A 13,543-nucleotide genomic window follows, 5' to 3' on the forward strand; every position below is an offset into this window, starting at 1 on the left:
AAAAAGAAACAAAGAAAATAGAAACTTATTGGACAAGCGATATCAAGGATACCCTCTCCAAGGGGGTTGAAGGATCGTCTTTTTCCCCCTATTAATCGCGAAACGCGGTTAATCGTACGATCGGTCTCGAGACGGTCGTGGAAAATCTTGGCCGATCGATGCCCGAATTTCCCCCGTGGAACGCCGACGCCGACGTCAAAGTCGACGCCGACGCCGAGGACTCGGCTTTATCAATATCGTTGGTCTCGCATTGGCGCCAGCAAACAGGGAAAATTCCAGCCGCGCCAGGGAGATTAGACGTCGATCAAGGAGGTCCTTCCTCGCCGATTATCGAGTGGAGATGATTATCCTGCGGGATGTAATCGTGGCCACCGCGGGATACCCAATGGACCGTGGGATGGATTTTGATTTCGCGGATCGATCTTGAAATCGACCGTGAAAATAGAGAGATTAATTTAGAGCTCGTCGATTGTTACTCATGGCCACGGGTGAATGGGATCTTGTTGCTCGAAAAAGCAAATATAGAGCAGGGTAGTGGAAACGACGATTATCTCGATTACTTACTTATTGTTAGAATAAGATCAAATTAAATTTGCATGCAGAATTGGGCATTGATTCTGGATGGAAAAACGAGCAATTGAGATTTCGAATGAAATTTAATTAATGATATTTGTTCGCAATTATTATAATTGATCTTTGTACTCTTTCTGTAATAAGAGCTATTCGACGCTTTGAATATCAAATTAATCGAAACTATTTATTGTTAAAATTTACCTAATTTACCTATTTATCTTTTGCTTGCATGATATTGCAAGGCATGTGATTTCATGTGAATAATTTTTTGATAGATTTGTGTGTCTTAAAATGCTTTTAGATGATAAAAAAATAACGTTCGTTATTAAAAAAATTAATTATATTAAATTATATGACGCAATATAAGTTTGTTAATTAAATTTTAAATCCCTATACACATTTGAATTATTTTATTTCATAAATATTTTCGCTTATAACTTGTATTTTTTTCTTCTTTCACTTCGAGAGATTAAAATACATTTTACGTGTTTCTAAATCGAAAATTAAAATTCTAGCAATCGACTGCAAATTAAACTTTTCAAGATTAAATTTTTTTTTAGAAAAAGGATTCTTTTTTTTAAATTTATTATTTGACCAAATAAAAAACATTATATAAACAATATATTGAAATATATTGTTTCTCAGACACTAATTTTAAACCTTTTTCGTAGCAAACATTTTTAAATTATACATTCGAAATAAATTTTGTCCAAATCTGATTCAATACAAGTTTCATTGCCTTATTTTTTTTTATCCACCGTGTAATAAAAAGAAATCTAACTATACCATGAAATAGAGAATTGATTAAATTCATAATCCGTAATTATCATCGACTACACAATAAAAAGAAACGAAAATATGCATGCATGACCATTCTTATCGAGCTTACCATCATTCTTTATTCTCTTTTTCATTTCGATCGTATCTTTATAAATTGCACGTGGTTTTTTTTAAAGGCGTGTTTAGAGAAAAAATGCTCGCTTCCGATGTCTCCTTCAAAGTAATTGCGCCATATCGCGATGGAGCATGATCAATGCGAGAATTTCGTTTCAAATGCATCTTAATCACGAAATGTTCGAGTTTCTTGCCAATTTTTAATGATATTCAGTGAAAAAAGTCTCGATATGTATACACAAATTTTAATTAAAACCTGGAATTTTGATTTAGTTATTAATTTCCTTATAAGACTTTTTCAAGTCAAAGAATTTTTTGCGTTCATAATTGTGGATTAATGTTATTAATTATTATTTCTTTTTATTGTCGTTTTCTTTTCTTGATAATTGATAATTTTAATAAAAATATATTTTTCTCTTTCCTTTCGTTCGAAAATTAACGCCTAAATTAGTTTGGTACGGGATAACGTGAAGCAGCTGTCCAACTTTCCAATGGGTGTCACGAGAACGTCGTTAAACGTTTTTACCAAATTTCGATGCTATAAATATCTGATTAATCGCGTATCAGTCCGAAGTGACAGCTGCGCCACGGGTAAAAGCATCCTTCTCTCCATTGATTCAACGAATTCTTCAGTGGAACGTGTTTCGAATTTTATTTTGGATAATTTTATGAACGGTTCCGCTAATTTTTTAATTAAAAAAAAATCCAACGTTTGTTCCTTACTCGTTTCATTGAACAAACGATCCAATGTTTCACGATGATTTCAATCATTCGTTTGTTAAAAAGAAACATAAAAAAAAAGTAAAAAATTAAAAATTGTATAATTTATGAATCACTTGGTCGATAAAAATGAAATGAAAATTTGAAGACACAAAGAAAAAAAGAATAAAGAAGAAAGTAAAGGAAAAATAATGAAATGTAAACTAATAAGAAAATAAGAAAAAAGAAAATTCAAAGCAAAACAAGAATATCTAAAGATCTGTGATTGTGATAAAAGAGAATCTTTTAAAAAATAATCTATAATGTAAATTGGCGAAATTGTATTTTTTGAAAAAAAAATAAATAAAGAATTGAAGATTTTTACAAATTACATATACGATGATGAAGATAAATTATAAACTTGTAACTTGAAAAATTAAAAGTAGAAAGACACACAAAAAAAAAAAAGAAAAATAAGTGAAAAATCAAGAAACAGAAACGTGCCAAAAATTTACGAATTATGCGTGACGAATTAGATGAAAAAATTAGATGAAAAAATAAAGAAAATTTAAAACCAATAAAAAAAAGGAAGAAAAATAGAAAGTAAAAAAAAAAAAAGAAAAATAATGGCAAAGATAATTTCCATTTGCTTTGAGCTGATCTCCCATTGCGTTCACACAACCCATAGAAAGCATTGTGAACAACTGGAACAACAAGAACAAAGAAAACACTTTAATTCAATGATATTTCTCTTGGCCAACGTGCAACGATACGATGGAAATAAACACGATGTTAAACGCGATACATTGCATTTTCCCGTAAATAGCGTTAAATGCCACCGGCTGCAAACGATATATGAAAACTCGTCGATTTTCTTTCCCCTTTTTTCTTTTTCTTCTTAATCCAATTTCATTCATTATTCGCAAGATTCGAGATAAGTTTCCTCCGCGGAATACATAATGCCAAGGCACTTAATTACATCACGACTAACCCTATTCCGGGATATTCAACGGGAAAAAGAATTATTATTAACCTTGTCGCAATTTTACTCGCAACCTTTAATTTACTTTCGAAACATTTAAATTTGAAATTCCTTAATAATATTCCAATTTCTAACTAGTCTCGACTCGACAATGTCTCATCAAAGACAATAATACGCGAGCGAAAAATACCCTGGCCTCCATGATTAAAATATTTTTTCATAAAACAAAAACATTTAAATTCGAAATTCCTAGAATACTCTTAGCCCAATTTCTAACTAGTCTCGACTCGACGGTGTCTCATCAAAGACAATAATACGTGAGCGTAAAATATCCTGGCCTCCATGATTAAAAATATTCGAGACGGTTCGCAGTGAAATCTCTATAATTTTATCTTTTCATAGAGTGTTAAAGACTTTCGCAGGTGGCTGCCACGGTATAAACTCGGTCAAAAGTCGGAAGCGATGAACGATACGGGGGTGGAAGAAAAATCCCATCTAAAGCTCCGTTAACTTCTCGCCCTTCTCTCCTTTTATCTAAAGTCTTGTCGACACGAGAAACTCGAATTAAAGGACCCTCGTCACAATTTTTTCCCCCGTTTTCGGACAGCGACCTCGTTTTTTTATAAACTCGATATTAGACTACAACTCGCTCGTATTTCAACAACGCGCTCTCACAGTTTTAAACTCGTACATCTATTCGAATATATGTACAAAATTATCTAATTGTTAAATATGTACAATATTATCTAATTGTTAAATATATGCAAAATTATCCGATTGTTAAATTAATTATTAAGTGAAACTTTCTTCTTCTTTCTAAATTACTTAGAAGACTCGTTTAATTTTGCATTTTCGACTTTCTACCCCCTTCTTCTCACTCGTGCCACGAATCTACTCAATTATTCAAACACCACTTTTCACCTATCGTATTTCTCCAATCGAATCCCCTGCCCAGAAACCCAAGGGTTTCTTTTAAATCGCGAGAACCTAATAGATTATTCTTGGTCGGTTGTGTTTTGCCGTTTTCCAGGGTCAACAGCCGCAGGCGGAAGACGAGAACACGCCTCAGAAAAGGGTGGACAAGATCTTCGATCAAATGGACAAGAACCACGACGACAAACTGACCCTGGAGGAGTTTCGGGAGGGTAGCAAGGCCGACCCGAGGATCGTGCAGGCGCTGTCGCTAGGCGGCGAGTAACGGCAGGCCTCCTCGAGGCCGGACAAATCGTCGTCGTTCGTTTCAAGCCGAACGATCGCCCCGTCGCCTCGGTCCGGTCGTCGAAACGGATAAGAGAGAAAGAGAGAGAAAGAGAAAAAGAAAGAAAGAAAGAAAGAAAGAGAGATGTTGGGGCGAAAACCCGTTGCACCACAGCCCGGCGTACACGCATACGTAGGTACAGTTGTTGTGATTGGAAAGAAAAAAAAAAAGAAGAGGAGGAAAAATTATTGAATCGACGAGATATCCTCTTGTTATACTTCTCTCTCTTCCTATCGCTATCCATTTTTCTCTATCTCTCTATGTTTCTTTCTCCCTCGCGCGCGGAGGACGACGTTGTTTCTTTCCCTTTTTGCACGAATCGTTTGAGAAAATTGTTGCGATCGTAGCAAGAAGATAGGAACAGTAGAGAATCTCAGAGTAGTGGCTTGATCGTCGATTTTATAGATTCTTTGTATTCGAAACGGTTTACGACGTTACAACCGATTTTCTTTGTACGAACGACAATTGGAGAGATGGTTGGGGGGAAAAAAAAAAATTTGAAAGATGGAAATCGATTGGTTTTCTCGCTCCAACGTGAGAAATCTTGCTCGAAGTAATGGAGCGATTGGAATTAATTTCAATTGGTTCAAAAGGAGGACGTGTTCTCGACGTTCGAAGTTGAGATAGGAGAGATGATAATTGATGATCAATTTGAAGTAAAAATTAACTCGTATAAGCGAGGAAGGAAATTGTTTTCACTCGCGAAATTGTAATTTTAAAATGGGAAATTTGTTTTTGAAGAAAATTAGAAGAAAAGCTAACATTTTTCTTCGATGAAATTTTATTTTATGAACGTATTACGATGCAATTATTTTTTAACGGAATATTCACTGGATTCGATAATAAACGAGATATTTTTTTAATTAAAAAGTTACGTTCGAAATTTAGCGTTCTATGTAATCCTTGTTGTTGAAAAAATTCTCAGGCAAGATCGTATTCGAAACATGAAAAAGACGATGAAATTTCAAAAGTTTTGATTCAACTTTTTAATTTAATTTTCTCGAAGAGATAGCTTATTGATAAAAAGAAAAAAAAATTGCCTCGTGCATAATTCGAAGCTTTATTAAAAATCAGAAATTTTTTTAAATCACTTCTCGAACCTTTCCCCTTTTTAACACAAAGTGCAAGAGAACTTTTCTTTCTCGCTCCAAGCACAAAGAAATATTTATTATTTTGTGCCAAGAGTTTCTGGAAAATTGAACTTTGACCCGATATTCTCGCGAGAAATGAATGCAGAATAAAAAAAAAAAAAAAAAAAAGTTAGAATGGGTCGATGAAACGTTTGCCTTTTTTACTTTCCTCTTTTTTTAATCCCTTCTTCCCCTGCCCTTTTTCTTTCCAATGTTTTTTTTTTTTTTTCGCAACGGTGGGGGGAATTTAAAACGGCGGGAAAAACCAGGAATCAAAAAAAAAGAAGAAAGAAAGTTAGAAAAGGGGCGTTAAACTTTGTTCTTTTTTCTTTTCCCTTTTTTTTATCCCTTCTTACCCTGACCTTTTTCTTTCCAATGTTTTTTTTTTTTTTTTCTTTTTGCGAAACGTTGGTCGAATATGAATACGCGTGTAATACGATGAATCCAGAAAAAAGAAGAAGAGAATAACTGTGACAAAAGAAAAAAAAAGAAAAGAAAGTGCAGTCAAGGATTATTCTTTTCTCTTGCGAATTCGCATTGAAATACCTCCTTCGAAAAAAAAAATTTTTATCCACGTCTCTTTGATCCTTTGCATTTTTCCTTTGATAGTTCATAAAAAAAAAAAAGAAAAATTAAATCTTATTACGAGGAGGGATGGTTCAATTGAAACATCGAAACTGATTGAGATTAAAAAAAAACATAAAAATTAGTTTTTTCATCGAGAAGATAAATTATTATTACATCGTTACTGCATTGATCGATTATGAGAATTTCAAAAATTATTATTCTTTATAAAAAAAATAATCGTTCTGGATATTTCTCACGAATGTTCAAATTCGAGAATCTAAAGAATCACGTTTCAACTCGTCTCTATTTATTATCCTTTCGCGCTACAAAAGTTTCCAAAATCGAAAATGGACGTCGAAACGATACATCGACGGAGGCTTGAAATGAAAAAGGGGAAGCAGATTCGTTCCCCTCACCCTTCGCTTAATATTTTCCACGAGGAATCCAAACTACTATCAAATGCAATCGAGTATTCCTCGCACGTATAGCGCTCAAAGAGGTGCAAAGGGAGAAATTTTTCTCGAAGACGTTACGTATATATTTTTGGTATCTCCGAAGGGGTTCGTATCTCGTTAAAAAATCAGTCGAACGAATTACGATTTAAACGTATTCCTCCGGTTCGCAGACAAAGAATGGTCTATGAAAGATTCAGGGGATACCGGCTGCGGTATCTGGTATCGTGAAAAAAGGAAAAATAGCGAAACAGAGGATCGACGAGAAAATTTACTTCGATTTTATAATGTTCACCTGGTTACTTCTCAACCGTACTTCTTTCTATCCGCACAACGTTTTTCTACCTTCCGTTGCACCTTCTCTTCTCGTTTTTTCCATTTCTCTTTTAACTATTTACAGATTCATGCGGCCTATCATGCGGCCGACTTCTATTTTTTATCTGGAAAGAAAGAGAAAAGAGAAAGAAATACGGAAAAGCAGAGTGAAAACTTCATTTAACATGGACGCATTAAAAATTGGCAGTTTGATAAACATGGTAAATGAGTCGTTCGAAGGATATCTACTGCTAAAAGTTCGATACGTAGTCAAGCAAAATTGAAACGCAAAGAGGAGAGTGATATCGATGATTGCGAAATAGAAACTTCTCCCTTCCTCGTTTACATCTTTACATTACCTACGATATTCCTCGTTTCAATAGTAGCAAAACGAGAAATCGTGAAAAGGGGCATCTCCAAAAAGCTTGAGTTCTGATTTGAATGGATCTTGAATCTCTTTGATTCCTTTCCATTGAAAAATTTCAGATTCGTTAAAATTCTCTGATAGACGGATAAAATGAGATATTATTTCGAAATTAACTATAAAAAAATGTATGTGAATTCGTAACGATCTAATTTTCGAAATAATGATTGTATTAAAAAGAAAAATATTATATTTTTTGATGTTATTAAGCGAAGATACGATTAATAAAAATGGCGAATAATTCCTTCGGTAATCTTCGGGCGTATTCGGATACTTTCGGATAAGTTCGGCCGATCTTTACCGATCCGAAGAATTCCACGATTTCGAAAATTCGCGCGCAAATTTATAGCAAAGTAAAACGAAGTTTAAGTGGCTCGTTAATACGTGTCGCTTATTAAAGTTCGTTATAGTGCAATTTCACGCCATCTGCCTTCAGATCTTGATAAATTTGTAGATATATTTCCTCTTAATTCATATTCTTTGATATTTTTCCGTCTCTATACGAACAAACCACTCGCATCATATTTATTTCTCAATTGAGCGATGAATTATTTCACCTATTTCGTCCAATTATTTTTAGAAATAATTAATTTATAGTCGACATTATATTTATATTTTGCTCTTATTCACACCGAATCGACGATAAAACACATTCTCCTGCTCAAATAGTCCTCGAAGGGTTAATTCAGCGGCATAACGACCTGCTCTTTATGTAGCAAACAATTCTGAAACAACGATTAATCTTGCGCACTCTCGAAACTTATTCCCCGAGAAATTTCTATCACCGAACATGAAAGCACTTGACATTAACATATTACACATACTTTTTACTTATTTTCCTTTCGTGATATCCTCCAATTTTCTTTATTAATGTACCAGTGGTATAAATATATATGTATATCTAATATACATATGCATATCTTTACATAACAATTAAATTCTTATCGTGCCTCTTTCGCATTTCAATCGACTTGCAAACCTAAAGATGCAGATGTCCCGTTCTCATTATTTTCAAAGTAAAAATAATATAAATTAAAATACGTCGTGTTTATCTTTCTCTATACGATTTTTCCATCCAATGAATGAGGCTCGTGTAACAATATCTTACAAAGTGAATTTTTTGAAAATTTCACGAGGTATTGCATTTATTTTTGGCGCAAGTTTACATAAATTCGCCTGGTTTATTAAAACCTATTGTAACGTGTTTTCGTGCACGTTACACATATTTCAAATCAAAATCGTTTTTAAAATTTTTAGCCGTAAAATCAATAGCAATCGTTTTACACCGTAACTTTTCCTAGTGTTTTCCCAGTGCGCTCTACCATCGATCGTCATTATACCGAGGTTGTACCGAGTTTACCACCGGTTGAAAATGTTTTCGAAAAAGCAAACAACTTTTCGCGTTTTGGCTTAACGAGCGCACTCGAATCGAAAACTTTCCGCTCGGATTCAAACTTTTCGTGGTTTAGAATGGTAATGCGCGGAATGTTCGTTTAGAGGGATATCGTTCGTTTCGTGGATGCTTGCGCCATTACATAAATTATGCCGGCATCGTCGTCACTGTCGCCGTCTTGTCGCGTTATATATTTATATATATATGTATATGTGTACACGTATGAATAACAGACATGAAAATTATAATTTCGGATATGCGAAGCATGCTTCTGTATACGCCCCAGGGATTACAGTCGGTGATAAATAATACTTTGAATAAATCAAAGTGACTTTTTTTAGATCCACTTCATTCGTTCTAGTTTATTTTTAACTATTTATTTAGGAATTTCAACTTTTTTTCTCGTTCGATGATTCGATTTACCATCCATAAATGTCAAAAATATCATTGCGAATATTTTTGAGTGGAATAAATGTCAATTTATAGTATTCGTGTATAAAAATATCAAAATTGATACAAATTTTTTTTAAATAATGAATAATTTCCAACACGTTCAACAAGCAACAAGTTTTTCCGATATATCCTCTTGAATCTGATTTTAAAATACTTCACATTTTTTATCTATTTCATAACGATTTCTCAATAATTTATACAACTAATTCAATTTATTCGAAATAAACTGATTAAACCATTTTTGTTATTACTTTGCACAATTTTTACATTTCATTGTTCTTAAAATCACTATTTTACGATATATTTTATGTTCTTTCGACAAATAGCAAAAGATGGAGAAAGCCAATTACTTATAGACGGTATTATTTTTCCTGGATTATCTAAGGACAGAAATAAAATTCCGTTTCGAGTAATAATCCTCTCAAATTAGTCATAATCCCTCGATCTTGCAACTTTAATCGGTTAAATCGACGCGCAACCCCTCATGCGATCGCATCAATTTTAAATGGCGGAGAGCTCGCCCTCTTTCGTCGATAACGATTATATTAACATCGGATCTATATATCGGTCGAGTCAAACAAATATTTAGTAACTAGACTGGTGGCGCATGCGCGACCTCCTCTCGCTAAAATCCCCAAATCGCTATCTTCGCTTGACGGCCAATGAAAAATCTCTCGATATTGGCAAACCTCCCATTATTCTTCCTTCGTCGCCGTCTTCTATTAGACTCACGTGAAAACGTTCGATACCACTATATCCGCAAATATCACCCTTTGCCCATCTTCTTACGATCGCTTTGGTCTTTTTTCGATTTATTCACGATTCGTTGCGCTTCTCCTCGTTATTCCACCCTCGTGCACGATGAAATTTACGAGAAAATTTCGTTTCGTGCTGGATTCTCGTGCGAGACGAATGACAAATTTGTTTAAATCGTTGTTTAAATAGAATTTTAATATATTTAATTATAAATTGGATATTATGCAATTTAGAACTATATTGGATATTAAGAGTTTGTTTAAGGATGGGATTAAAACTTTGAAAATGAAATCTTGAAACTTAAGAAATTCTTGAATTGAAAAACTTTTTGATAATTTTGTAACTCGAAATCCAAAATTTTCTGATATAAAAATACTTTTAAATTTTTAATAATCCATAAAATTTGAATATGTTTAAACTTTAAATACCCATTATTTTTTTACAAACTTAAATTTGAGAAATTTTAAAAATTATAATTTTAATTTTTGATAGAGAAGATTTTTCTTAAAAAAGAAAAAAAAAATAAGCATTTTAAGTTTCGCAAAGTTTCAACTTCAACTTTGCCATTGAAATCAGTCTGAATCAGTCCTTTTGTGTTGTTAGAATATGCACTGTGACAATTTTTACATCTTGTATAAATTTCACGGAACGATGTAAAATGGCGGAAGAAACGAACGAGCAAGTAAAAATAAACAACGAAGTAAAATATGTGTTTGTTGGTGAAAAATCCTTTGAAATCTTAGCTCGAAGCTATGATACTTTCTTTTTCTTGCCTCGCCGCGCGTACAAAACTTTAATCGACGAATAAAATATCTTCAAGCCATAAAATTCCTTCCCTGACTTCCATTTTCTCTTTCCATTCTTCCTCTTTCCCTTTCCCATTCTTCCCCATTTCTTCTCCATTTGTTAAAATTTACAAACGATCTCGTATCACAGTAACCAAAAATTCCTTCTTTTTCCATTACTTCGATCCGAATGAAAAATATTTTTCCTCGAAAATATCTACAAGGATTTAACACGTCACTTGTTGCATCCTGACATAATCTGACAGAAAGTAAATATGTATAATATAATTCTCCAAAAAATCAACACGGAAAATATTTGACACATTTCTTTTTTTTTTTTTTTTTAGTTGTCAATTAATTTCCATCGTTCCCAAAAATTTGAAGAGGTTTCCAAAAAAAAAAAAAAAAAAGATAAATATTTCTCCTTTGTCGTTCGTACAACAAAGTCATTCTCAATTAGAACGTAATAAAAACTTTTGATCTATCTTGCGAGAATCCGTAGCGAGAAAGAAACTTTAAACGATCTTAGATAGAATTAGAATTTACTCTTGTTCCTTGTCAAATCGAAAAAGTTTTTCTGCGCCGTGATCGTACGGTGCAACGAAGATAACGGGTTACATTTTTAACAGAAAGACGCGTAGACGTAGAAAACAAAATGGATTCGCGACACAAAATGTTTGATATATATACACCTGTATGCGTGTTACGTTCGGCAACGCGTCGAGCACGCGCATTTTTTTCTTTTTTTTCGAAAAAAAAAAAATCGAATAAACGATGACACGCGCAAAAACACTCGTCGTCACGTCTCGCGTCTCGAGCCGTTTATCGTAATTCGTTGCGCGGAATTACTAATTTCTCGGAATTTAATAACGAGTTATAGGCGTGTTTGTCGTATAGGCAAAGAGGGACGCGAGAGAACGAATTATTTGTTGTCGAATTACTCGATCGATCGTTGTCAAACAGTAGCAATAATCGAAGAACTTTGTTAACGCTGATGATTACGAAATTTTGACGAATGAATTTTAAAAATCCATCGATATCCTTTAAGAAGAGGCGATTACTTCGAAGGATAGGGTGCGATGATACCAGGTGATTGTACCAAATGTCGATCACGAGTTCACGACGATGAATTATCCTCAGTTTATTCGAATGAACTTTCAATTTTGATTGATATTTTTTATTGACTCGTTATTTTATCGATAAATTTTATCGCGAATGGGAAAAAGAAAAAAATCGAGAAGTATGTAATTTTTTCGAGGATATATTTAAAGCCTCTTTGAAAGGAAAATATTCCACCTAGCATTTCTTTATCTCTCAAGACATATTGATATAAATATTTGAACTTTAACTTTTTATTATTGAGTTTAGTTTTAAAGTATATTTTACAAGGATCTTACGAGGATAAAATTGTTGATTTTTCTGGAATTACAGATATTCCATTTGTATAGAATTCTATTACAAATGGAATTATATATTTTATTTTGTTGCTAGAAGAAAAATTTACCTCGAAATGATTAATCTTAAAATAAATTAAGAAAGTTCTATGTGTGTTTGTAAGACACAAACAAAATGATAAAAATTTCAATTATATTTCGAAATGCAAGATGGAATATTGTAACTCAGAAGAAGAATATATCAGAGGAATCTATTCGATGATCGTGAAGTTAACCTATATACACAATGATTCGAAAATGTTTGTAATTTAATTTTTAAGGAACATTTAAATATTTATGTTTATTTATCGTTTTTTCATTATCAGAATATCGTCGTTATTCGTATCGACTAGATGCCAAGTACAGATTTTCTTTATCGGAGATTCTTAACCTTCTCGACTTCGTAATTTAAGAGCGTATCGATTTAATTATCATCTCATCGTTCGTATAATTTGTACACTTTCGAAAACTTATTTTTGAATTTAGAAATATAATTTCCAATTATATTATATTCATTCTTCTATTTCAATTTGATATATTTATAGTTGCGAGAAATAATCCAGCTTGGATTAATCGTTTCGAGAATAAGAATCACCGATCCGCCTGAATTTACCGATAATTCGTTATCGATTAATCGAAGCCGCGTGCAAATGAAAAAGCAGCTCGATACGATCGAGACAAATCGGATTATAAATTATACTCGTTCGTATACCAGCGAATCACGGACTGAGAGTTGACTTAATTAAGTAATTTTTACATTTTCATGGTGATTAATAAACGATAAGAAATGAAAATTTTCCGCTTAGATGAGAAATTTCTAGCTGCTTTCCGTGTAAAAATTCTCTCGTAGTGGAGCTTCGTCGAGCTACAATCTCCTCTCTTTGACTTGCCAATGGTACGAGACAAGTGGTAGATCGTCAGAGAGAGCAAAAATGAGAAAAGAGTGGGGGATGGAGAAAGAGAGAGAGAGAGAGAGAGAGAGAGAGAGAGAGAGAGAGAGAGAGAGAGAGAGAGAGAGAGAGAGAGAGAGAGAGAAAGAATAGAAAAGAAAAGGAAAGAAAAAATAAAGAAGTTTGCATATTCTTCCTGATATGTACTTTCGCGCGCTTAACGACTCGGAAGCTCTCGCTTCTGTGCATATTGCATTAAATTACGCTCGTATCCACTCGGATACATTCGTATGCGTTCAACTAGTTTCGTAATCCCGACACGTTCGTGCGCAATCCAATAGTTTTTTTTTTCTATTTTATCAAATTAATAAAAATGAGACATCGAGAAGAGAGAAAAGGGGATTTTTTTTTTTTTAAAAAACCGATCTCTATCAAAACGTTCTTCCTCTTCTTTTGGAGGAAAACGTTTCACATTAATGTTTGGAAACGCAATGAATAGGAAATGCGTGATAAAAAAAAAAAGCTGTTGGGATATCGAG

General features: G+C 33.4%; 1 protein-coding gene across 1 annotated transcript in view; it reads left to right on the forward strand.

Moving 5' to 3' along the window:
* LOC102681711 (frequenin-1) overlaps positions 1-4,560 on the forward strand; it is a 39,803-nt gene extending 35,243 nt beyond the window's left edge. The window contains exon 7 of the mRNA XM_006607951.2: positions 4,179-4,560. Within this exon, the coding sequence (XP_006608014.1) occupies positions 4,179-4,346 (168 nt within the window). The 3' untranslated portion in view covers positions 4,347-4,560. The remainder of the gene's footprint in view (positions 1-4,178) is intronic.
* Positions 4,561-13,543: the final 8,983 nt, after the last annotated feature.

The sequence above is a fragment of the Apis dorsata genome, unplaced genomic scaffold (genome assembly GCF_000469605.1).
Source record: "Apis dorsata unplaced genomic scaffold, Apis dorsata 1.3 scaffold_25, whole genome shotgun sequence".
In the NCBI taxonomy this organism is placed as follows: domain Eukaryota; kingdom Metazoa; phylum Arthropoda; class Insecta; order Hymenoptera; family Apidae; genus Apis; species Apis dorsata.